General features: G+C 42.4%; 1 protein-coding gene across 1 annotated transcript; it reads left to right on the top strand.

The window, feature by feature from the left end:
• CCDC150 (coiled-coil domain containing 150) lies at positions 1 to 24,850 on the top strand. The gene is given in 29 exon segments (XM_075093892.1): positions 1 to 427; positions 429 to 503; positions 793 to 1,010; positions 1,105 to 1,283; positions 1,862 to 1,930; positions 2,166 to 2,282; positions 5,957 to 6,019; positions 6,021 to 6,089; positions 7,686 to 7,727; positions 8,545 to 8,649; positions 9,636 to 9,743; positions 10,282 to 10,406; positions 10,589 to 10,766; positions 11,118 to 11,186; positions 12,984 to 13,067; positions 13,328 to 13,338; positions 16,600 to 16,619; positions 17,761 to 17,838; positions 17,841 to 17,916; positions 18,277 to 18,370; positions 19,024 to 19,193; positions 19,899 to 20,023; positions 20,627 to 20,717; positions 20,719 to 20,846; positions 21,362 to 21,483; positions 21,528 to 21,602; positions 21,930 to 21,977; positions 21,979 to 22,032; positions 23,031 to 24,850. Coding segments are annotated over 29 exon segments (2,814 nt in total). The 5' UTR covers positions 1 to 371; the 3' UTR covers positions 23,196 to 24,850.
• Positions 24,851 to 25,574: the final 724 nt, after the last annotated feature.

Genomic DNA, 25,574 nt, shown 5'->3' with positions numbered 1-25,574 from the left:
CCGTGCCGCTCCCCAGCGCACCCCGCTCTCCAGCAGCGGCTGAGGCGCACCCCGACACCGGAGGGGGAGGCCGGGCACCGCCCTGCTCCACCCGCCGTCCCGCGGAAAGGGGGGACTACAGCTCCCAGGGTGCCCCTGGCGCCCGGCCGGCCCCGCGTGCGCCGCCGTGGGGCCCGGGCCCCGCTTCTGTGCGGCCGCCGTGGGCACCGGCCGTGCGGGGAGCGGGGGGACCGGAGGGGCCGCAGCGGCCTGGCCCGCCACGGTGGGTGGCGCGGCGGGGCGGGGGAGGTGGCCCGGGCCCGGGGCGGCCGCCCCAGCCATGGCCGGTGTGGGTCCCCGCAGGGCGGGAGCGGGAGGCGGCTGGAGCGGCCATGGCCAGGCCAGCTGCGGTGCCCACGAGCGTCAGGGCGGCCGCCCCCGAGGCCTTCGAGGATGAGGGTGGTGGAAGAGCAAACCGGAGCACTGGTGCGACAGCTGGAGGCGCTCGGCCTTGATGGGCAGAGGTAGGGAGAAAGCATGGTAAGGTTTTTCCTTCTTGGAGAGCTCACACTTTCCTTGATTTTCTCATCTTGCTCCTCTTTGCACCCGTTTGCGACGCTTTGTTCTTCTCTCCGTGAGGGAGCTGGCACTGGCAGAGTCAGAGCCCAAGAATGGGCTACAGCAACCTGGGGTTACAGGAGCCCTTCCAGCTCTATGAAATGTGGATTCTGATCTGATCACATCTGTGATGCATACATGCAATGTCAGGTAGGTATGCACACACAGAGTAGGTCAGTCTTTTCTCCTTTTCAGCCTCCATCATTTCCACTCAAAGACCTCCGAAACCGCTGTTAGTCACCCAGCCGTTAGCCCTGCGCAGGCCAGGCTGGCATTTGTGGGAGAAAATACACTGTGGAAAAACTGTGAAACACTGGTCAATCGAATGTGTCGGTTAGAGAGTGTTGTACAGACTCTGAAACTGAACATCATCTGACTGCAGACAGAAAAGGAACTGAATCCAAAGCGTCCAGGTAGTGAAAAGGGATTTTTTACCACTTCATTCTTCATTGTCCCTCCATATGCTTTTTCTGTCAATGAAAGTTTTGTGCCTTTTCCTTGTGGCAGCCCAGTTGGAGCAGTGCCTGAATGCAGTCCACGAGTAGCATGTGCAAGAAATGAAGATTGTACAGCAAGAAGCAATGAAGTTGCGCCAATGCCTAAGTGATATGAAAGAAGCTGAAGAAAAGGCAAAAGAAGTTGTTCAGAGACTGGGTACTGCTCTGGAGATTACAACTGCATCCAAGGTACTAAAGTTTATGATCTTCTTATAGTTTCAGGTATTAGCAGACTTGGTTTTAGTACATTTATCTCTGACATAGTTAAACAGAAAGCATACTCAGCTGGAAAAAGAAGCTTATGATATATTGTTGGCAGTAAGAGCAAACACTTTTGATAATGAGAATCTGTGCTTCCATCAGTTAAAAAAATTACATAGCAAATCAAGAAAAAATACTTGAGTTTTGTAATTCTTTCTTCATGACTTAAGTTCATCCTAGCTTTCATGCATAGAGTTCTCAATAGCTTTTCGGTTTTCCCAGGAACTTCTATTTCTCTGGTATTTCAGTCTTACACTTCTATTACTATCTCCCCTGAAGGGAACTTCAATGGATTATGTCACTCAAATATCATTTCTTGCATTAAAGAATGCATTGCTTAGTGCTTGCACTCTTATATTCAGTGCTTCAGAACAGAGAACATCAGCCTGGAGACAGAAATCAAGTTCTAGGTGTTGGCGTGGCAGTTGCATATTATAATACCTATTGCTTTTGCAATAGATATGAGCATGAAAGGATAAAAATATCTGTTCCTTTATTTTCTTTAGATCGATGTGGTGATTGCAGCTGAGGAACTGAGGAACACAAAACAGAAAATTAACTGTAGACTTCAGGAGGTGAGTACAAGAGTAAGGAGCTTAGTAGGAGGCTGAATTTGCCAAGTATTAAAGATTTGAAGAAGATCCTTAAATAATAATCTGGGTGCAATTTTGGGATGTGCACCACCCAAAGGAACCTACCAGCCATGCTCATAACAAAATACCCAGGCAGAACATCTTTCATATATGATCTTGAAGTATTTGTTCAGTCTGCTTAATTAGACCTGGGTCAGAAAGTGTTTATTTTTTCTAGCTAACAGAACAGCTGTCCCAGGAGATCAGCCTGCAGGAGTATTTGGAGGAATCCCAAGCTACTGTGATGTGTCATGTACAGGACATGGAAACAACAGTAGAAGCAGAACGGAAGCAGGTTTGAGAAACTTTCAGTCTTCTTTTGTATCTGTTTTCATTTCCTCGTCTGGGGGATGAACCAGAACTTGGATGTCGTTCCTAGAAACCAGTTGAAACACTTCAAAATTAAAACATTTTGTACAAATGTTGATCAGAAGAGATCACGAGGTTAAACTTCCTGTTCAAAGAAGAATCATAAGATTCTTTAGGTTGGAAAAAACCTTTAAGATCATCAAGTCCAACCGTTAACCTAGCACTGCCAAGTTCACCACTAAAACATGTCTCTAAGCACCACATTTACAAGTCTTTGAACAGGTCCAGGGATGGTGATTCAACCACTTCCCTGGGCAGCCTGTTCCAATGCTTGACAACCCTTTCAGTGAAAATGTTTTTCCTACTATCCAATCTAAATCTCCCCTGGCACAACTTGAGGCCATTTCCTCTTGTTCTGTTGCTAGTAACTTGAGAGATGAGAGCAACACCCTCCTCGCTACAGCCTCCTTTCAGGTAGTTGTAGAGAGTGATAGTGTCTCCCCTGAGCCTCCTCTTTTCCAGACTAAACAAGCCCAGTTCCCTCAGCTACTCCTCATAAGAGTTGTGCTCTAGACCCCTCACCAGCTTCGTTGACCTTCTCTGGACACGCTCCAGCAACAAAATGTCCTCCTTGGACTGAGGGGCCCAAAACTGAACACAGTGTTCAAGGTGTGGCCTCACCAGTGCTGAGTAGAGGGGCATGATCCTGCTGGCCACACTATTCCTGATACAAGCCAGGATGCTGTTGGCCGCCTTAGCCACCTGGGCACACTGCTGGCTCATGATGAGCCGGCTGTCGACCAACAGCCCCAGGTCCGTCTCCACCAGGCAGCTCTCCAGGCACTCTTCCCCAGCCTTGTTGAACCTCATACAATTGGCCTTGGCCCATTGATCCAGCCTCTCCAGATCCCTCTGCAGAGCCTTCCTACCCTCAAGCAACCCTCCTGCACAACTTGCATTGTCTGCAAACTTACTGAGGGCGCACTCAATCCCCTCGTCCAGATCATTGATAAAGATATTGAACAGAACTGGCCCCAGCACTGAGCCTGGGGAAACACTGCTTGTGGCTGGCCATCGAATGGATTTAACTCCATTCACCACAACTCTCTGGGCTCGACCATCCAGCTGGTTTTTTACCCAGCAAAGAGTACACCTGTCCAAGCCACGAGCTGCCAGTTTTTCCAGGAGAATGCTGTGGGAACAATGTCAAAGGCTTTACTAATGTCTAGGTAGACAACATCCATAGTCTTTCCCTCATCCACTAAGTGGGTCACCTTGTCATAGAAGATGATCAGGTTGGTCAGTCAGGACCTGCCTTTCATAACCCATGCTGACTAAGCCTAATCACCTGGTTGTCCTGTTTGTGCTGTGTGATGGCACTCAAGATGATCTGCTCCATAATATTCCCTGGCACCAAGGTCAGACTGACACAGGCCTGTAGTTTCCTGGATCTTTCTTCTGATCCTTCTTGTGGATGGGTGTCACATTTGCTAATTTTCAGTCAACTGGGACTTCCCCAGTTAGTCAGGACTGCTGATAAAGGTTTGAAAGTGGCCTGGTGAGCACTTCTGCCAGTTCACTCAGTACCCTTGGGTGGATCCCATCTGGCCCCATAGAGTTTTGTGAGCCTAAGTGGCGTAGCAGGTTGCTAACCACTTCCCCTTAGAATCGTAGAATCATAGAATCGTTAAGGTTGGAAAAGACCCTTAAGATCATCGAGTCCAACCACTAACCTATCACTGCCAAGTCCACCAATAAACCATATCCTCAAGCACCACGTCTACCCTTCTTTTAAATACCTCCAGGGATGGAGACTCCACCACCTCCCTGGGCAGCCTGTTCCAACGCCTGACAACCCTTTCGGTGAAGAAGTTTTTCCTAATATCCAACCTAAACTTCCCCTGATGCAGCTTGAGGCCATTTCCTCTCGTCCTATCGCTTGTTACTAGGGAGAAGAGACCGACCCCCGCCTCGCTACAACCTCCTTTCAGGTAGTTGTAGAGAGCGATAAGGTCTCCCCTTGGCCTCCTCTTCTCCAGACTAAACAACCCCAATTCCCTCAGCCGCTCCTCATAAGACTTGTTCTCTAGACCCTTCACCGACTTTGTTGCCCTTTTCTAGACACACTCCAGCACCTCAATGTCCTTCTTGCACTGAGGGGCCCAAAGGTGCACACAGTATTCTAGGTGCGGCCTCACCAGTGCCAAGTACAGGGGCACTATCACCTCCCTGCTCCTGCTGGCCATGCTATTCCTGATACATACCAGGATGCTGTTGGCCTTCTTGGCCACCTGAGCACGCTGCCAGCTCATGTTCAACCAGCTGTCAACGAACACCCCCAGATCCTTTTCCTCCAGGCAGCTCTCCAGCCACTCCTCCCCCAGCCTGTAGCATTGCATGGGGTTGTTGTGACCCAAGTGCAGGACCCGGGACTTAGCCTTGTTGAATCTCATACCGTTGGCTCTGGCCCAATGATCCAGCCTGTCCAGGTCCCTCTGTAGGGCCTTCCTCCCCTCCAGCTTGGTGTCATCTGCAAACTTACTGAGGGTGCACTCAATCCCCTCATCCAGATCATCAGTGAAGATATTGAACAGGACTGGCCCCAACACTGAGCCCTGGGGAACAACACTTGTGACCGGCCACCAACTGGATTTGACTCCCTTGGATTATGGGGGCTCCATTCTGCTGCCCGTCCCTGTCTGTCTTAGCTCAGGAAGAATGTTGAGAGCAACTTGGGCAACTGTGTTGAGAACTGGGCTTGCTATTAAAGACTGAGGCAAAGAAGGCATTGAAGTACCTTGGCCTATTCCTCATCCACTGTCACTGTTTCACCCCGTTTCCAATAAAGGATGGTGATTCTAGGGTTTCTACCTATTTCATGGTATAAATTAATTGGCTTACAAATAATGCAAGTAAAAACAATCTCCTTTTCTGCATGCATACACGCACACAAGCCACATAAAGTCACTCTAATACTTCTGAATTTGTAGCAACAGTTTAGTGAGGATAAAAGAAAGTGAATAGCAAAGTGTCAAAACTTGAATAACTAAGGGATTTTTTTTTTTCAATTTTTTGGTGATCATCAAGCGCTCTTTGTTCCTGAAATGTACAGTTCTGTTTGAAATTACGATTTTTTTTTCCTATGTGCCTTTTATCATCTTTGTGTTCTACAGCAGAAGTGGAAAAATGATGGCTACATTATTGAATTATATGAATTATACATTATTTGAGAAACAAAGGCTTAGTTTAATTCATGTATTACTTTCTGTTGGGTATAGTTGACCCTGTGGTATATTTATTAGTTAGCATTAAAACAAAAAAAATTCCTCACAAAATGTCATGAGACAGACTTGTTAAGTGCCCTGACTGTTGCATTCACCTTCATCTCTTATAGCTTGATCTATTCTGTAACCTTTAACTGTGCAAACCTTTTGGATTCTGCCTGTCATGTAAAGATGATTGTAAGCACACATACACTGCGAACCATATAGAAATCGAGTCGCTTGTTGTAAAAAGTCTTCTGCTTAAGAATGGGACAAATAAAAGAGAGGAGAAGCTGATCAGGCTTCCCGTTATATCAACTTTTCAGGGTCTGAAATTTGCTTAAGTTTGCCTGACTGAATTCTGCATCTTAAAGAATAATCTGTGATATCATTGCAGGTACAGATATTACAGCAGGACTACCAAGAGTTGTGTAAAGACGTCCAGCTAGCCTGGGTGAGGCTTGCAAGAGGAGGAGGAAAGAACTGCCCAGCTGGAGCAACAGTGCACAGAACTGAAAGCTGAGCTGGCTATAGCAGTGGATTCTTGTCATATCTTTTTAGCACTTCTTCACTGCTTCCACAGTGAGAGGAAACAAGCACTAAGGCCCTCCAGACCTGCGGCAGGTGTATCAGTCAACAGGAATAGAGGGCAGCTTAAGAGGTGATGAAATATTAAAGGTCTTTAGTTTGCGTGTGGTGTTTCTAAAACCTCTTCTTGCCTAGAAGAAACTGACAGCAGTGGTAATCAGGGTAATGAATACACAACAATAATATGAAAAGATTCCATCAGCATAAATTCTTTTCAGAGGAGACTTCATCTAGCAAGTAACCATTAACACGTGATTCTTGAACTGATATGCAAGTAGAATGCACATTGCTATTGAGTCTTTTTGCAGCTGATTAGAAAGATGTGCTCTATTAAACATCAGTATAAGTACAAGCATCTTTGCTAAGCCTCTACTTGATCTTACTTAGATTCCCAGTCTACTGATGTGAAAGTAGCTGCTTATAAGGGAACTAAGTGGCATTTAATGCACTCCAGGGTAGTGGGAAGCTCTACATTGTCAATATTAAATGTGAGTGCTCCTAACCTAAAGTCTGTTCCTTATTCCCAAATAACTGAGAGTAACCATGCCTAAATCCTAGCATAGTTATTGTTCTTGTGATCCTTCCCTTAGGACCTATTTAAGATTTCTAGCTACTCCTTTTACAGAAGTGTTCCTGTATCTCACATGTTTTATTTGTTGTTCTGTGAATCCCATGTGCGATAATTAACCCGTAGCTCGCAGAAGGCAGTCAGCATTTCTGCGTAAGGCATGGCAAGAGGAGAGAAACTTGTGTTGTGTGTGGTAGAGCTGGCTGAATGGGGGAGAATGGTGACAGAAGAATTCTTTCCTTCAGAACAAATTATACGCAAATGACAAATTTAAATGGGGCATACACATTTTCTTTACTTCAGTATCAAATAATCCTGCTGACCAAGGCTTTTTCCCTCTGTTAACTGAAGGGACTTTTGAGTGATCCTGTGATGATACGTTGGATGTCATAATATTTTGGCTAGATTTCCCTCCCTATCCTGCACATGCTGAATTGTTTTGTGTTGTCTTCCTTTTTTTTTCCAGTATGTTATACAGAAGCAGAATAAGAGGCTAGCTATTACAGGCAGGTTAATTCAAATTCCAACAAAAATGCTTCTGCTTTTAGATCTGTATGGTTTAAGGAGGGTTCTAACTATTGTTCTTTGTCAACGCACAAAAACTTGTGAAGTTGCATACGGGCTGTGCATTATAGTCAGGACAAATCAGTTGCTTACATACTAGACAGCTGAATAAGAAACTCAGGGTTATACTCACAGAAGCGATATGTGTAGGAGATCGGCGTGATGGCATGCTTAATTTTAAAATTCGATAAATCACAATTTATGGTATCAATCTTAAAAAGTAATTTTGCTGAAATATTGAAGTTACCAAGAAAAGTGTTAAAGAACAACACATTTGTAGAAGTCTTACCTGTTTGTGGTATATTCAGTAACATAGCTAAACTCAAATACTAAATCAAAATGTCACCTTTTAAAATTACCAAAGAGATAACAAAGCATGTCCTGACATTCTTTTCTATTTTTAGACTCCAGGAACTCTATCATTTGCCAGCTTAGTGAAGAAGTAAAAGTAAGTTGTAAACAAGTATTGGTGAGGAAAATAGCTAAATAAAGATCAGAACAGCCTATATGGGGCCTTTCAAATGTACCACACTTCAGAGGCAGAATTTTTATGTGGACAAATGCCAAATGCAACCAAGGCTACTGACCACTGCCTGTCTTATTTCATTATTTTTACCAGTTTGGGGTTGCCCTACTCATTTTTTTGAAGATTAACTTTTGTATTTTACTGAAATACCAAAACAGCAATCTGAATGCCTTCCTTGGAAAGCTAGAACTGAGCACAAAACACAGTTGTGTTAGCACAAGTATTGTGCATACAAAGGAGACAAATAGATAATACTATGGAAAAATCAGAACCTTGGTCAACTGTGTGCTAAATGGGCTGCTGTCTGCAGTCTTCTCTGAAAGAGCAGGTTTCAGTGAAGATGAGGTAAAACCTCAACTTAGACGTGGAGTCTCACAGTGCTGGCAAAGGATTCCTTCAGTTGTGAACAGTACCACTTCTGGCAGGGAGTTCTTTTTAAGTTCAGCAGTATTGAGATTAATTATAGTGGAGACTAATAAGTTTGAAGGATATGAAGTCACCCTCAACTTCTAAAGCTAAGTTAGAGCAGGTAGGACTTCGGTAGTTATTTCAAGGTGTATTTCGGAAAGAGGCTTGTACTATATGAGCCATGCCTGGTGCTTGCAAGAGCACATAGCCATGTGACAATAGCTTAAAGGATATAGGCAAGTATGAAACAAAGACTTGATATTTGTGAAGTTCCTGGATAAATGACATTTAATTTTATTCTCGGTGGATGTTCTGTTTTATTGCCCCTTAGGATGCACAGCTGTCCTTCAGTAAACAGTGCAAAGAGAACCTGCAACTTCAGTCTAAAATGACCACCCTGCGAGAAACAGCAGAGAAAGTACAGGAAATGAGAATAGTTACTCTTGTTTTTAAAATGGAAATAGAGTATAACCAATCAACTGATTACAGTGAGAAGTGTTTATACATTTACTGGGAAGCCTCAAATGCAGGTCAGGAGGCAAAGTTTAGTGCCCTCAGGTATTACAGGCTAACAAACAACTTCCAGGAAAGGAAGTCAATCACTAGCCTAGGTAACTGTTCCAGGTTTCCCAGCCTTAAGGCCGGGAAGTTTTCTTCCCAACACTTATTTGGAATCAGCTTTTTTTGAAAGTGTCTTCCTCAGGGGCCAGGACATGCAGACCTACCACTGCTCCCTCTTCTATCTACCATCGAAGTAGTACATTTATATTTCTTTGCACCCTTAGATTCTACATGAATATGTTTCTATTAATGAGTCAGATACGGAGTACCTGCTTGGCTAAAATTTCCTCTGCCTTTTGGGACAAAAGGATGACCTCAGTACATTCTAAAAACTTTTGTTTATTCTGCTTTCCCTCTTTTTAGAATAATGTTTTCTCAAATATGTACTATTTTTTCCTCTCCCCTGCAACAGATACTTGCACAGTGGTCAGTGTTCACTGGTTATGGGATTTGGATATGCCTTTCATAGAAAATTCAGTTTTCCTTTGATCATCTACAATAATTCAGCTATGAAATTAGTAGGGGTTCTTTTTCAATTTTTGCCTTCTTTGCCGTAGAAACATTACTTTTTCTGGATTTCAAAATTAATAAGTGATTATGCTTGATTGGTAGCTTAAACAATGTTCTCTTTTTCCCATTACTGTAAACTTTTAACACCTTGGAATAAGTCTACCGTAAGTCTTCAGGACTACCTGAAGAAATTTTTTTGGACACTTTCTACCTAAAATAGATTTTTCCACATCTACAAAGATTTTTAAAAAGTTTCTGACAGCCTGCTGTGCAGAAAAAAAAACCCCAAACAAACCAAAACCAAACTCTGACAACATGTTTGTCATCCTCCTCCTCCTTCTATCCAACCAGGTCCTTAATGACCGCTTAAGCAAGCAATGCTCAGAGCTCAGCACCACACTCCAAAGTGTTGCCATGGAGAATGCTAAATTCATTTCAGATCATCAGACCATGCTTAAGGTATGTAGCCTACTATTACAGTCCAAGAAAGTTGTCTGCAACTCAGTCATTAGAGAACAGACTAGTTCCTAATGCTGGTAATCTGTGGGAATATAGTAAAATACTTTACGTACAGCAACGGAAGTTCTGTAAAGGTGGTGATAAAAAAGTGTTAGTGTCTTTCTTTGGCAAAGATTTATTTTCAGTACAGGGAAAAAAAAATGTTGTATGGGGAAAGAATGTAAATACGATAATACTATTTATAGAGACATCCTGTAAGCACTGAGAAAGAAGAATGTAGGAATTAATGGGCCTTGTAAGTACTGTAAATGCAGAAGCTTAGTGAAGGTAATAAGCCTCTGAGATTAAATACATACATAAAAGCTAGGTAAGGTGAACTCTGCTTTGACACCCTATTCAAGAAGTGGCACACCACAATATGCAGAACTATAGGGATGATGCATCAGCTCAAAGACAAATTAGCAGCTTTGTAAATTAATTGCTTGTCCCTCATCATTCTGATGTTAGTGTTATTGCTTGGGTAATTTTCCCCCTTTAGGCAGAACAAGAAAAGACTAGTAAACTGCAAGAGCAAGACTCGCTTCTGAATGCTGCCCATGCCAACGTTCTCAGAGAGCTGCAGACTGTGCAGAGTGAGAGGGCTCAACTTTAGAGTTGTGAGGAGTTTTCTCGTCTGCAGCCTCTGTCTCCCCTTCCTCCATTGCACTCTCACCAGCTTGATTTCTGCTTCTCTAGCACTTTTTACTTATTAACACAGAAGGCCTAGTTAGGTATTTAATATGGAGGCCATCTTCTGTCCTACTGTTGTGCTAGAACTCCAGCTTGGCTATTCTGTCTTTCTTTAGGGAGGCCTTGCGTACAGAGCATGGCAAATACAGGTAGAAAGCAAGCCTTGCTGAGGAGGCAGCAACCACACAGAGACAGCTTTTGGAATGTACTGTTGCTAGACTGCAAGGTGAACTTGAGACAGCTTTGCAAGAGAAAGGATCTCTGCTGGCAGAAAAGGAAGATCTTCAACAGGAGGTACAGAAAACTTATTGTTTTAAAAATATATTCTTGAAGGCTGCTTTTGGGCCCACATCACTAGAGTTCTTATTTACATACCAGTTTTGCTTTCAGAACGATTATTTTTTGCTATTATAGTGGCAAGTGCAACACACTCTCTCCTTTCCTACTATGTTTATATTTTGACTTGTAATGCCTCCTCTCTGAAGCATGAAAAGGAAGCATGAGAAGAGAGGGCAGCTCTGCAGATATTATTTCTGAACCTCAGAGTTGACTTGCAACCTTCAGGTCAACTGTTCTGAAGATGTGTAATATTTCTATGAATCTGGATGTTTTCAGGTTACAATAATTTCACATTTCTTTTGACAGATAAGGACAACAGCAAATGAAATAATATAGGAAAGGAACAAATCGGAAGTAGAAAAAACAAAGAATGAGGTATCTGGCAATATATGTGGCTGTTCTTTACATTTATTGTTCTCTTTCTTTAAGTTTTCCTTTCATTTTGCTTACTTTCAACTAAACTATTTCTAAATAATATGATATTTACCATAGCCATATTGTTCACTTTGCTGTTTGACATTTTTCTTGTCTATACGGGCGTGTCCTTTGGAGCAGCAACCCTACTGCTACCTACACAAGGCCCTGTTTGTAGTAATAAGCTTGTTATGCTACTACAGCAAATGACAAATAATTTTCAGCTTCTCCTAGCTGTTTTACCTGCATAGCTTCCTTGCATATGCATAGCCTGGAAAAGCAAAGGTAGCATTTGTGGTATTAATGAGAAATTCTTTAGTGTTGTGACTGAAGTCAGCATGATTCTTCCGCTGTTGCAGAAGAGCTCTCTGAGACAGGAGAGACTATACCTAATCTGTATGTAGTCCTGAGGTTTTCTGATATTCATGTATTGTGACTGTGGAAATCTTGAAATTATACAATTAGAGTTGGATTTTCTTGTTCATAGTTAGAAATGGTTTCAATTAAATTCACTTTTCAAACACTAGAGGAACAGATAAGAGGCTATTGGATTGCTTGGCTGTACTGGTACATGAGCAGGTAAGCCACTAATAAAGTAGATAACCAATGACCTGACTGATAAGTAACTGTAGCAGGAATCAAGGTGCTCTTTGAAGTAACCTGTATTTTATGGAGAGTGACTGCTCAAATTAAGGAATTAAAAAGGGGAAAACATGAAAACAAAAGGATAAGATATCTTAAATGTTACTCCATCTTTTTAGATGTCTGTGTGGGATGAGCTAAGAGGACTATATAGAGCTTCAGGTATTGGACATTTAGGTATGTCATTAAAGTCCTATGACTCCATTTCCTAGTACAGGTATACAGCTTGTGTATCTGTACCTATGTATTCAGCTTGTGTACTTTGGGGAGGTATTAACAACAGTTTTATGCTCTTTGTGCACAAATTTGCGCTTGGGACCTCATTCCCATTTTTAACTTGTTCCCATTCCATTATTTCTCACCACTCTCAGTCACCTGGATCAGGATACTTGGCCAGTTCTAGAAAAGCTGAGTAAAAGCTTTGTAATACTGTGCTACCAGTGCTTTTACCATTGTTTTTTGTAGAGTGTTGAGTGTAATGACCAGTTCTATACATTGGAGATCCTAAGGAACACTTAGCTGCTGATAAGGTCCTAACGCCAGGATGCCAGAGAAGAATTAACTGAAACACCTTTTGAATGTTTGTTATTTGATAATCAAAGTTGCATTTCTGCAGTAGTTTGTCTGTAACATATGTATTTTTTCTGTTTAACACAGAATTCCTTTGGGAGAGCATTCAGAACCTTAAAAAGTTGTCTGATTTTTAATCTTTTTTGTATTCTTTACTGTCTTTCTAAGTTATTTTAATTCTGTCCATGCCTTCTCATTCTTTTAGTTATTTTTGCTTCTCTGTTCCCTGTTGTCAAAGGTTTCTTTCATCTCTCCATATCTGTTGCCAGTGCTTCTAGGACAGGCCTTCTTGTGGCCATCTGGAAGGTTGTACCAATTTGAGCAGTTCTTCCTAGAGATTAAGCTGTCTTGGAGGAATTTATGCCATTTGGATGATTTTATATTTTTTTAAAATCTGTTTTAATGTCTCACGTAATTGAAAAATTATACCTGAAGCAACAGAGTAAAGTTAAAATACTCAGGGAGAAACAGGATACTGAGCACCTTTTTGTTGCTTTTTGCCTTGTTTTTCCTACAGAATGTTGACATCTGCTGTTTTTTCCTTAGTATGCCCAACAGCAGGTGCAACAGGTGCTGGCAGAGCTGACTGACAGCAAGAATAAACTGACATGTGACAAAGGAAAACTTCAGGTACATCTCAGCATCCTTTTTGTCACTTCAAAAGGGAAACTTGTTTTTTGTGTTCATCTAAGATGAGGCTCTTTAACCATAGCTCTTCAGTACTTAATTTGGAGGGAAGTGCTTATTTATCTTCTCTACTTAATTTGTGTAGTATCAAGCACATATATTAAGAGAGTTCTGTATCAAAAATCATCTGCAATCCTACTCATACTGCCTTTGGGTGACAAGACGCTGTTGACGTGGCATCTCCAGGATTTGTGATAATTAAGATGCTTAATGTGTGAAAATAGTAGAATGGCTAAGAACCACCAGGGGGCGTTAAAACAAAATATGTGGGTAGAAAATTGTTGGAAAGATTAGAAATGTGGAAAATTTTGTGAAAAACACAAATTAATAAAGAGGGAGGCAAACCATGGTGGTAAGCAAAAATCAACATCATATGGAAGCTTTCTTAAGCAGAAGTTAGCTAGACAGTAAATGAGGTGCTGAAAGAAAAGCTTTTACTTCAATGTGACCTATGTCATAGAATTTGAGACAGTGCAAAGATTCCTGAGTTTCTGTTAAAAACAGCACAGAATGTGTAGTGATTATTAGAGAGCAAGAAAGCTACATTTATGCAAGAGTCCTAAGTCTGATGGTAGTGACAGAAGGAAGTGACCAAGACATCGTCCTGAGATTAAGTCAAGGTGAATACTAATCTGGAATTATTTCCATGGAAGAATAAGTTGGAAGCAATTCACTTGCTGCTTCTCCTGCTGTGGGACTCAGGGAAAGGAATATATTTGCTCTGGGCAGAGAGACACCGTCACATCACACTGCTTCTCTGTTCCAGATAAGATAATGCCTTTCCGTTTCTGCGCTAAAAGAAAGCTGAGCTATTTTGCCAAATTTCTTTTCTCAAGACTGAAGTGCAGAAGCTGGAGGAAGACCTGTAGATGCACGTTTAGATAATAGTGAGCTTTGCAAGTGCTTGCATGGAGACCAAATACATTTGGGTGAAACAGAACTTCGAGAACTTCTTACCCCTCAGAATTAGGGTCAGACTAACTAGTGCTTACATAGCCATTAGAAATCAGATTCAACACACTTTTTCCTGAAGAACAGAACATACGTTTAATGTTAAAACCCAGTCTGCAGCTGGAAACAGAACCCGATTTCATCAAAACAAACTATGTACGCTACTGAACAGAACTGTTTTTCATGCAAGTTGATTGCATGCATTCAGAGTAGAAAACACAGTTTACGGGATTATAAAGATAGTCCTCAGGATTTATTATTATTTCCCAGTAAGAGAACAAATAGTTGCAGATAATACTTGTCTAGTTACATTGCTGGGAGGCAGATAGTTATTCTACTTCAGTTTGTTTGCTCAGTCTTAATATAGAGAAGTATAGAGAACAGGCATGTTATTCTGGACAGCGAAACCAAGCTTGTAGGTGTAAGATTGTGAAGTGGACTCTGCTCTGTCATGAGTTTGCTATTCTAAGGTGTAAGTTCAAGTAACTGCATTGAGACTTCTGTTCACAAGCAAGAATGAACTCATAACAGTAAATGCTCTTTACAGACTCCCCTTGCTTCTCAGATACCAAAGCAATCTTGTAGTCATTCTGAGCTGGAAAACTAAAGAGGCAAAAGTGACAAACTGTCAATCATATCCTTAATCTCCATTGATCTAGAAATCAGGCAGAAGAGGTAACCATGTTTAGGACACTTACGTGGAAAACAGGAGGCCCTGGTTTTGCCTTCTGTTTCCAGAAAGCAAAATGAATCAAACTTTCTCATGTAGTTTATTCTCCCTCATAGAGGATGATCCATCAGATAGTCAAAGGTAACTGGATACTATGTTGATGATTGGAATCCACGACCTGAATGCTTTCAGATTTTGGGAAAATAAAAACACTCAGTTCCATTGGTTTGCAGATGTAGAGAACTAGCTGTAGAAAGGTCTCACAGTGGGAGCAGACCAGAGGGGTGCTCAGAACAAGGGGAATGTGCTGGCTGTGCACAGCTGTGACAGCGTCTGGCATCACAGACTTCTAATGAAGTTGCAGTCAGCACTGTGTCTCGCTGCTGCCGAGGTAGAGGGAAATCACATGACTTCGGATAATGTGCTATGGAACATATCATAGAAGAGAACTTAAATATCTTCCTGAAGTAGTGCCGACTTAGGAATAAGATGGAGCATCTACTGCTCCAGCAAATAGATGTTTTGGAGAGTATTTTTTCAATTTCTGTTTTTGGCACTCAAATTTTCACTGCCTCCAAGGGCTGACTGATCTTGTGATAGGAATGGCACCAAAAAGAAAGAAATCCCCAGCAAGGTCTTGGCAACAGAAGTCTCCTGATTGTAATGCTCGGTCAGCTGCAGGCTCAAGAGAAGAAGCTATGAAATCTGATTTACGTGCTTGTGCTGACCATTCTACTTTACACTGAGTTCATTTTGAACATTCAAGAAACTCTGTCTGAATGTGGAGATTTTCCTAGGGTCAGCCAGAGGATTCTGTTAAATGCTATAAAAAAGTGGAGAAAACTGGAGAATAGAATAGACATTCTCACTCCAAGATCGTTGAAAACTGGATTGTCTACTGGGATTAATGAAGGAGATTTTAATGTGGTGAGTGATGAACATGAAATGCAAGTTAGAATGATGGCTAATTTCAATTGACAAATTGATGACAATGAAGAAATGGCTGAAAATTAACAGGCACCAAAACCTTTGAGTGTTTTTTGTTTGAGGGAGATGCAGATGAAAACTTAGGCTAAGCAATGTTAGAATCAACAGCTGGTTTTGACTAATAACCCAGCTTTATGCCATCTGTGGCACTTCCTGAAGTCTGGGTGCCAAGAGTTCAGAAGCATTAGAACTATCAGTTAGAACTGCCACAAAAAAAACCCAGAACATCACCACACACTCAGCTTGGCCTTAAACCAGGGGAAGGACAAAGGTTATGTAATTAGGATAAGCTGTTTCCATGTTCAGAACCATTGCCTACTCTTGACATTGCTGCAAGCCTGCAGGTTACTTATAATCCTTTAGAGGAATAAACCCCACATAATCCAGGAGGAAGCAGTTTCCAACCTGCTGCTCCACCTGGACACTCACAAGTCTATGGGGCCGGATGGGATCTGCCAAGAGCACTGAGGGAGCTGGCGGAGGAGCTCGCCAAGCCTCTCTCCATCATTTATCAGCAGTCCTGGTTAACAGGGGAGGTCCAGACGACTGGAGGCTTGCCGATGTCACACCTGCCTACAAGAAGGGCCAGAAGGAGAATCTGGGAAACTACAGGCCTGTCAGTCTGACTTTGGTACTGGGGAAGATTACAGAGTAATACATCTTGAGTGAGCTCACTGAGCATGTGCAGGACAACCAGAGGACCAGGCCAGCCTGCATGGCTTCATGAAAGGCAGGTCCTGCCTGGCCAACCTGATCTTCTATGACCAGGTGACCTGCCTAGTGGATGAGGGAGAGGCTGTGGATGTTGTCTACCTGGACTTTAGCAATGCCTTTGACACCTTCCCCCACAGCATTCTCCTAGAGAAGCTGGCATGGCTTAGACAGGTGTACTCTTTGCTGGATACTGGCTGGATGGTCAAGCCCAGAGAGTTGTGGTGAATGGAGATCAATCCGATTGGCGGCCAGTCACGAGTGGTGTTCCCCAGGGCTCAGGTTTGGGGCCAGTCTTGTTTAATATCTTCATCAATAATCTGGATGAAGGGATCGAGTACACCCTTAGTAAGTTTGCAGATGATACCAAGTTGTGCAGGAGTGTTGATCTGCTTGAGGCTAGGAAGGCTGTGCAGAGGGATCTGGAGAGGCTGGATCAATGGGCCAAGGCCAATTGTATGAGTTTTAACAAGGCCAAGCACTGGGTTTGCACTTCGGTCACAACAACTCCATCCAACGCTACAGGCTTGGGGAGGAGTGGCTGGAGAGCTGCCTGGCAGAGAGGGACCTGCCAGGTGTTGGTCAACAGCCAGCCGAATGCAAGCCAGCAGTGTGCCCAGGTGGCCGAGAAGGCCAATAGCATTCTGGCTTGTATTAGGAAGTGTGGTGAGCAGGAGCAGGGAAGTGATCACGTCCCTGTACGTGGCACTGGTGAGGCCACACCTTGAATACTGTGTTCAGTTTTGGGCCCCTCAGTCCAAGGCGGACATTTTGTTGCTGGAGCGTATCCAGAGAAGGGCAACAAAGCTGGTGAAGGGTCTGGAGAGCAGGTCTTATGAGGAGTAGCTGAGGGATCTGGGCTTGTTTAGTCTGGAAAAGAGGAGGCTCAGGGGAGACACTATCACTCTCTACAACTACCTGAAAGGAGATTGTAGCGAGGTGGGTGTTGCTCTCATCTCTCAAGTTACTAGCAACAGAACAAGAGGAAATGGCCTCAAGTTGTGCCAGGGGAGATTTAGATTGGATATTAGGAAAAATTTCTTTACTGAAAGAGTGGCCAGGCATTGGAACGGGCTGCCCAGAGAGGTGGTGGAGTCACCATCCCTGGAGGTGTTAAAAAAACGCGTAGACATGGCACTTCAGGGCATGGTTTAGGAGGCATGATGGTGCTGGTTGATGGTTGGACTTGATGATCTTAAGGGTCTTTTCCAACCCTAATAATTCTATTATTCTTTTTTAAATAGAACTCTAATAGATGACTGATTTTCCTGCTCCTTTTCCTAACGATTTCTTGTACTGCAGGTGGCAAACCTGCAGCACAGGATGATAACAGCAAGGTGATAGCCAAGCTGGAGCACGTGTTAGCGTCTTGTAACAAGATGCAAGCAGCTCTGGATCCATTCAAACTGAACTGGGACACAAGGACACTGAAATCAGCAACCTCAGGAAAGACAAATAAGTGAAACTGATACTGTTTCTGTGGTCTATCAGCAGTGAGGTGAAGACAGATGCAGTTGAAGAGTGGCATCTTCCCCATCGTTCTGGCTAATAGGACAAGTTTGTTTGAAAAGTTTCTTATATCCTTTCCTGTAACACTGAAACATACTTATTACTAGTGAACCAAGTACACCAAGTGCCTGTAGCTAACTCTGTGATCTTGGTAGGCATTGTGCATCTTGTGGAAAGTAGGTAAAAAACAATTGTTTAACTTCAGAGACAGGTAGAACTTAATATGGTTAAGGTAGAGAACCAAACTGTGAGATGGTCACCACTTCAGAGATGTGCACAAATTGACTTAATGCACGATGTTTTAAATCCAATTTCCATTTTCAGGAGCCAGACTCAACAGAAAATACAGAGGTTAGAAACAGAATTTGAACAATGCTAAGCCAAACTGGTTACCATGGGAAAGCAGCACAGCAGCCAGGCAGAGACCACATTTTTCTGTAGTATCAGCCACCACTGCATTTTTGGTGTTACGCCAAGTACCTTTTCTTTTTCTGAATACAATATGGTGTGACACATTCATGTGAATCAAGGCAAAAAACATTCTACCAGCTTTTGGCTGTGGAGCAGGAAAATCGTTATCCAAGTGTTGAAGGAGGCAGGCATCTCCTTTCTAAAGAAAAATTTCTTGGCACAGGTGAAGGTTTTACAGTCTGCAGCTGGATATATAATATGAACAGAGATTTTGCAAGTTTATATAGCCTTTATTTTTTCCTTATTAGAATGGAGGGAAAACGAGTCCAAAGAATTGTTTTCATCTCTCCTCGTAATACTTAGTGTCAAAAGGATTACCTCACAACCCAAACACACTCACTATTGGCAAAGAACATCATTTTTTTCCAAGGAAGTCATGGCTATATGACAAGTTGTTGTGATGCTTCTGACTAAGCCAGTCAGTGGATTGGCATTGTAAGGATTCCCCGCTCAATGCCTGTGCTTAGGATATTTGTAATCAGACAGTCGGTGAACACACTTACTTCCTGTAAGTTGATACTGCCTGGGAAGGAAAAAAGTTTTCCCTTCTAAGCTTTTTCATTTAGATCAGTATAAATCTGATTTGTTGTTACTGCACAGGTGGAACCACTTTGTAAGGCACTAGAAAGTGCTAAAACAGACAACAAGAAACTTGTTTGTCATTTGGAAGAACGTCTGCAGGTTAATAATACCCTGCAGAGCAAGCTGATCCAAACTCAATATGAACTGAAAAGTAAAGAAACTGAGTATCAACAGCTGATGGTCTGCAGGTGAGACCAGATCCATGCTACTGCACTTGAGGAGAAGCATTACTTTGAACTAACATCAGGGCCTTACGGCTTTACTCATCTATCAATATCAGCATTGAGTGTATGCTGAGCCAGCAGTGTGATAAAGATAGATTCATGCAGAGCTGTAGAAATGGGCTCTTTCACTCGCTCCCATAATGACTCCTCAACCTACTCTGCTGTACCAAGGAACTGCTTACGCAGGGTCGTTATGGCACATCTACAAACAGCTTTTCCTTGAGGTTAGCAGATATCATTTCCACTTTGAAGCGTCCTCTCCTTGCTCTAGCTAGTGCAGGCCAAGATAGCTGTTTTAAATTCTCCACCCAAAACTGAACGCTAATAAGGAAAACCTCAAACCTAAGTGTAGGTGCAGTCTGAATCTCCTCATTATCCTTTGTCTGAACAGGCTTAACCATTTAATCTTCTGAAGGAAATTAAGTTGTTCTAAAGTGTTTTTTTTTTTCAAAAAGTCTATTTATCTTGTATAGCTATATTGAACCTCCTTTTAAATAAATCAAATATGAAATATTAGAAAACACAATCCAATCTTTACACAGTAGCGGTGCAGAGAGTATATCCGAGACAAAAAGTATTTATAATAGAATTGCCTTTCCTATTCTTGTGTTTACATAAAGCATATTAAATATAAACATGAATAACTGAATTTGTTTCTTCTCTTTAAAGGGAACAGTTAATGGAAAAAGCCAAGACTGAGGAAAATATGTATGCTGAACACTTAGAGTCTTTGAAGAAGCAGTTTCAAACTGAACAAGAGGCTTCCAGGAAAGCTGCCTGTCAAGAATCTGCTGAGATAAGAAGGGATAGGATTAGAAGATTCCTGTGAATGATTTCCAGAGAAAGAGGTCTGCTTTACAATCTTCCAACAGAACAAGAGCAGCTCATGACAAATATTTGTCTCCTTTTCCATTCGTCATGGAGCTTTCCATCACGTTGTATACAACAGTTTTATGTGGTGGACAGACATTTTGGTGGCCATGCTTAGTGGTATCTGTGCTCTCATAACTTTTTCAAGTGCCGCTCTGTATCTCCCAACACTCTATACCTCATTCTACGTAAGATCTAGACATTGATATCAGTCATTCCAGACACTTCAAAAGGATAATCTGGGGTTGTAAAGCAATCTCCAGGGATAAAATACAGGTTTGGAAGTCTGCTTTGTTTCCTGGGGGCTGGATTATAAAGCTCAGCATAACCGTAGTACTACGCAGATCCCAGCATTCATTTTTTTCACCCTTTGTTAGAAGGGTATTAAAGAAAAGTCAGATCACCAGGTGCTGTAGCATACGTCAGATACAGCAAATCAATTGGGTGTGCTGCTTATTAACTGTTGTATAGATTAGTTCATACTAATTCTTACAGTTAACGAGAACTTGCTTTTTCCTCTTTCCCCTAGGTAAAGAAATCCCTTGAAGAATCCTCCTCCAAATTGGCTGAAGTTTCCCATGCAAACAGGGAGCTGCAGCAGAAAGTAATAAAGCTGGAGGAGTCTGTCCAGTTACAGGGAAAAGCTAAAAAGCCAAAGAGCTCAAGACAATGCCTGGCCTAACACAGAAAGGGTAAAGCTATGCACACATTTTTCAGTAAAGACAGATGCCCTAGCTGAGAACTTCTTTATCCTCCTACTGAGTAGGGCTGCTGTTGATCCTTTGCAGTGGAGCTAGACTTGAAAATAAAACTCTGGACTAAAATTGTGAACAGAATAGATCGATAGCAGCTACAGAAATTGTGTGGCTTCTCCTGTCGTCCCTCCCTGTATTACGTGTGATGCCATAGAGTCCTACCCCCCCATTAGATTTTTATAGTCATATTTGTCCTCTTTATCATATTGTGGATACAGTCTATTTAATTACTGATTAGTCCATTTCCATCCTTTAGAGCTGTAGAACTGAGGGTTCAACTGGTACCTGATCCTAAATGAGAATCTAGACTCCTTTGCAACTCTGCCACCTGCTTGTTCCCCTTTCCCCAATGGGGCATGGGTTCTCTTAACTTCAGTCTCACAGGGCAAGAAATGAGGGCACAATGTGCAGACGTCTGCAGAAATAGTTCTCATGTAACAGCCAGTGGGCCTGAAAAATTCCTGAAGTTTTGTTTCTCTCAACAATTTCCAGGAGTCTGAATCTGAACTGAACCAAGGGAAATAGAAGCAGTAAAAGAAGAGTATGAGAAGAAGAATTATGAACAAGTGAGCTTTCTTGTTCAGTTTCCTGACGAGACTGATCTGCTAAAATGTTGGAATTTCATTTGTGTGTTGTCATCCGTCACAGGACATCCGGAAATTTGTGTCAAGAGTTGAAAAGCATGCAGAGTGAGACCCAGCTGGAAGCAGAGAGAAGGTGAAGGCAGCAGCTGGAAAACGAATGTCAGGTGAAGTGATAACAGCATGAAAAAATAGTAGACACCCATGGAAGCATTTTTATGCAAAATCTATGGGGTTGTAGAAGAGGTGGTAGAAAGACTTTATGAACTCAGTGAAAAGATACTCTCATAAATCTTACTGTGTCTGCTCCAGAAAGCCCAAGTAACAACTTAACATACATTCGCTATATCTGACTTTAGAGAGACACAAGTTTGGGGTTTTTTAAATGATAGAACTCTAAGCTATTTACAATAAAGATCAGAGAGTCCTTCCATTACACTGCAATTTTTTATTTGTGCCATGAAAAAAACTGTATAGTTACTTTTTCTATCTAGAAACTGGAAAAAACAGTCAAACATCTGAGGAAATACCTATCTGAAGATATATAAAGAAGAGACAGAAAAGATACTGAAGGAAGCCAGCAGAGTGTCAAAACAGGTGAGACTAGTTCGCATTAGAATAATAATAATAATTCACTGAAATTAACAAGAGAGTATTTCAGCATATGCACCAGGTAATCCTTTCAATCTCAGATATAGGTTTCTGGTGAAGAGCGAGGTACACCTTTGGTGTTTTCAACTAAGTGGCATTTACCATACTTTAAAAAAGTTTTTATCTGTCCTGTGAATCACTTCAATTTGGTGGGGCGTGCAAGGAAAGCTTTTGTTTCTTTCAGGCTCAGGATATCCATGTTAACCAACCAACCAAAAGTGTTGTGACCAAGTAAACTGCTCCCCCTGAGCTGCTCTTGTGTCACTCTATGTGACATCACGCAAAACCACATTTTCCACCCAGTCCCCCCACCCCAAGAAGTCATTTGTCCTTGCATCACCTCATCCTTGCACTACTGTAACACAATATCCAAGTTATTATAACTTGCATAGATTACTCCAGTAGTTTGGGGTGAAAATGTTGTATATGGGGTTTAAGATGTTTTATAGGGTATTAACCAGCATAAAGTAAAAAACAAAAAAGTAATAGAGGTGCCCTAGCCTGAGGTCTTACATGCTACTTACCAGTCCAAGTGCTATTCTGTGATTAGAAAATGACCTTAACAGCAGGAGAGTAAATCTACAGCACTCTTCAGGCAAAGTTAGTCTTCCCTCATCTTTCTCAGCAATTTGTGGTACTAAGCATCCACTTCCCACCCCTCCACCCCCACCCCCGTTTTTCCCATTGCCTCTGTATTTAATGCTGTGCTGGAGACCTGTGTTGACTTCATTATCTCCCTAAGAGAGGGGCAACGTTGTAGTCTCTCTCTGATACATCCTTTTCACAGCAATGGAAGAGGGCATGGTGGAGAGCCCCTCCCCTGTACATACAGGGGAAAGATCCGAGTTGTACGCTGTTCTGCCCTTTTTTGCACAGAGCTCAAAAACTATCACAGCATGCATTAACCGTTCTCTCTGCAGTTCTAATTACACTGTCTTGCACAGATCACAACTAGCCTAGAAGAAGCTCACCATTGGTTCAAGCCAAAGTTTCACAGCCTGCAGCTAGAAGTTGTACAAAAACACCAGCCAAAGAACCCTGAAGAGAGCAGCTCCAAAAAGGAGATAAAGCAAACACATTCATTTCAAAGGGGGAAGCAAAATGAATAGGTGGGGGAAGGATTTGGTAGCTCATTATCAGTCAGCATTTCAGTTTCCTGAAGTTTCTTTGTAGTTCCTTACACAGGGGTAGGAAAACCAACCCTTCTTGTAATTTAGTTTCTTTCCTCCTCTTTCGCCAAGGGACATATTTAAGCAGCAAAGAATATTACAAGTACAAGATAGCTTCAAGGGACTGTGTCTATACTTAGAAAAGTTCTGCTGAACATACTTCGTGTTTTGTTGATGCTCATTAACCAAATGCTTGTCTGAAAGCTAACAGCTAGTGTATTTTCTTCTCTGCATTCACCTGTTTCCATGGTTCTCCTTCCCCTCCTCCACACCTTTTAGATACCATTTCAGAAGCCACGCTTACCTTGTTTGTGTAGATTCATCAGCCTTCTCCATAATTGATAGTTCTTATATAGCTGTGTAATTAGCTTTTTAGAGATGTATGTAGTAAACTGCTAAAACTTTAATCTCTTCTTTAGCAATGACAAAGATTCTCCGGTCATTAGCTTCACAAAGCATTCCATTTTTTTCCCAGAAGACAAAGCAAAAAGCTCTTCCCACTCACAGCCCTCCCTGGGCAGCAGGACAAAGACCCAACACCTCCAGCTCACAACCAGGAAGGCCCACATGAGCTGGACAGGAAATGAGCTCACTTGGCTGCGTGATTCCCAGCCCAGGGAGAGCATCACCTGCTGCCAGGAGACGCCCTGCTCGCACCCAGGTGCTGAAAGAATTGGGAATTTTACTTGATCTGACACAGATAGGTCTGTATCACTGAGAAAGCCTTGCAAATAAAAGGGGCTCAGAGGGCACCCATTTATAGGGGACCTAGGAATGCTTGTTTCAATCATGAACTCTGATTTGAATTAACTCACACCTCTCACCTCATCTTCTTGACTCGGGGGCTTTGCATTGTGAGGCTGATATTGACAAAACTACTATTAATATCAAAACAATTATTCTTTATTTATCATTACTGTAAACTGTATGCTGTTGACATGCTAAATCTTTGCTTTCATTACTTTTCTTTTACCAGCTTTAGCTTAAGGCCTGGCAGGTGCTATCAAAACAAATCTCAGACTGGTTTGCAGAGGGTTCAGGTGAATTACTGAAAACCAAGTCATGTGTCTGTGGCTGCATGCTGACGTGACTGGGACAGGGAAGAACTGGCAGGACTGGCTGCTTCTAATGGTAGATGATATCTGGGTCATGAGAGAACTTAAGCCGTGGGCTATTTTAGGAGCATATAAGGAATTCAGTAGGTGTGTGGTGTTATACCACACATCATCCTACCTTTGTAAGAATTAGTGGAATTTGTTCAACCTTTGTTCAACCTGTCCTACTGTGGAACAACACACTGGGTAAAGAGTAGTTGAAGCAGATGACTTATGTCATAATATGTTGAAGATGATTATAACATGGAGTTTTCATGCTTGTTCAACTAAGGATCAGCTCATCTTGGCATGGCTTGCTTTTCCACAGGGTTTCAATACAACCTAGCTTTAACCAGGTGTTGTACTCTGATCTGCTTCAGCAGAGCTATTGCCAAACTCCTCTATCATCACTGGTGCTACGTATTCCTGAGGGATCTATATGCATTGTTTGCAATACCTTTTCAGTTTAGTGTGGAGGGAAGTATTGCATATCCCTGGAGCCTAGGGGTAGCCTGAGGACACACTGGAAATAGCTCATCCTGCTCCTCCAGAAATCTGGTCCTAAACTATAACTTATGTTATTGGAGTCTGGACTAAGTCATGGTGACCTGAGCCTCTCCTCCTTGAAGCAAATGGCTGGTCTAAGAACAAGGTGTGGCTGAACTCACTATTAAAGCTAATCCACACCTGAGCCACATTAAATTGGGCGGCTTAAAAGCAGACCTATGCAATATCGCTTTAGGTTAGTCCTAGCCAAGCTGGTTCCTTCAGAAATCAAGTGGCATCTATGCCAGACCTGCCCAATAAAGCTGCTTAGGTGGCTTAGCATAAGCTGTGTCGCTCTACCTCCAGAGTGCCCTCAGGAAAACAGCAGTCAAAACTGTAATCTAGTTGTGCTTGCTATGGGCTCACACTGTAGAGTAATCACAGCTGAAAAAACAATCATCTTCTCAACTAGCACTTGCCATTTAACATTTTTGTTTATATAGGTCGCCTGACAAGCGACAAATGATTGTGACCTTTGCCTTTGCAAAAGGTCAGCGCATACGATAGCTGTGTTTGCACAGACTGCACGTTGGCAGGGCAGCAGCACCAACCACCCTGGCCTTCACTCTGCGGGAGGTTTTTTAATGAACATATGGTAGACCACGAGGGCTGTTTCTTCACCCCTTCCTTGTTCCAGAATCCCCTGCTATCTCTAGGGCCATCCACCTGCAGTTCCTTC

This window comes from Phalacrocorax aristotelis, chromosome 5 (genome assembly GCF_949628215.1).
Source record: "Phalacrocorax aristotelis chromosome 5, bGulAri2.1, whole genome shotgun sequence".
Taxonomy (NCBI): Eukaryota; Metazoa; Chordata; class Aves; order Suliformes; family Phalacrocoracidae; genus Phalacrocorax; species Phalacrocorax aristotelis.
This window is presented reverse-complemented; position numbering and strand designations above follow the sequence as displayed.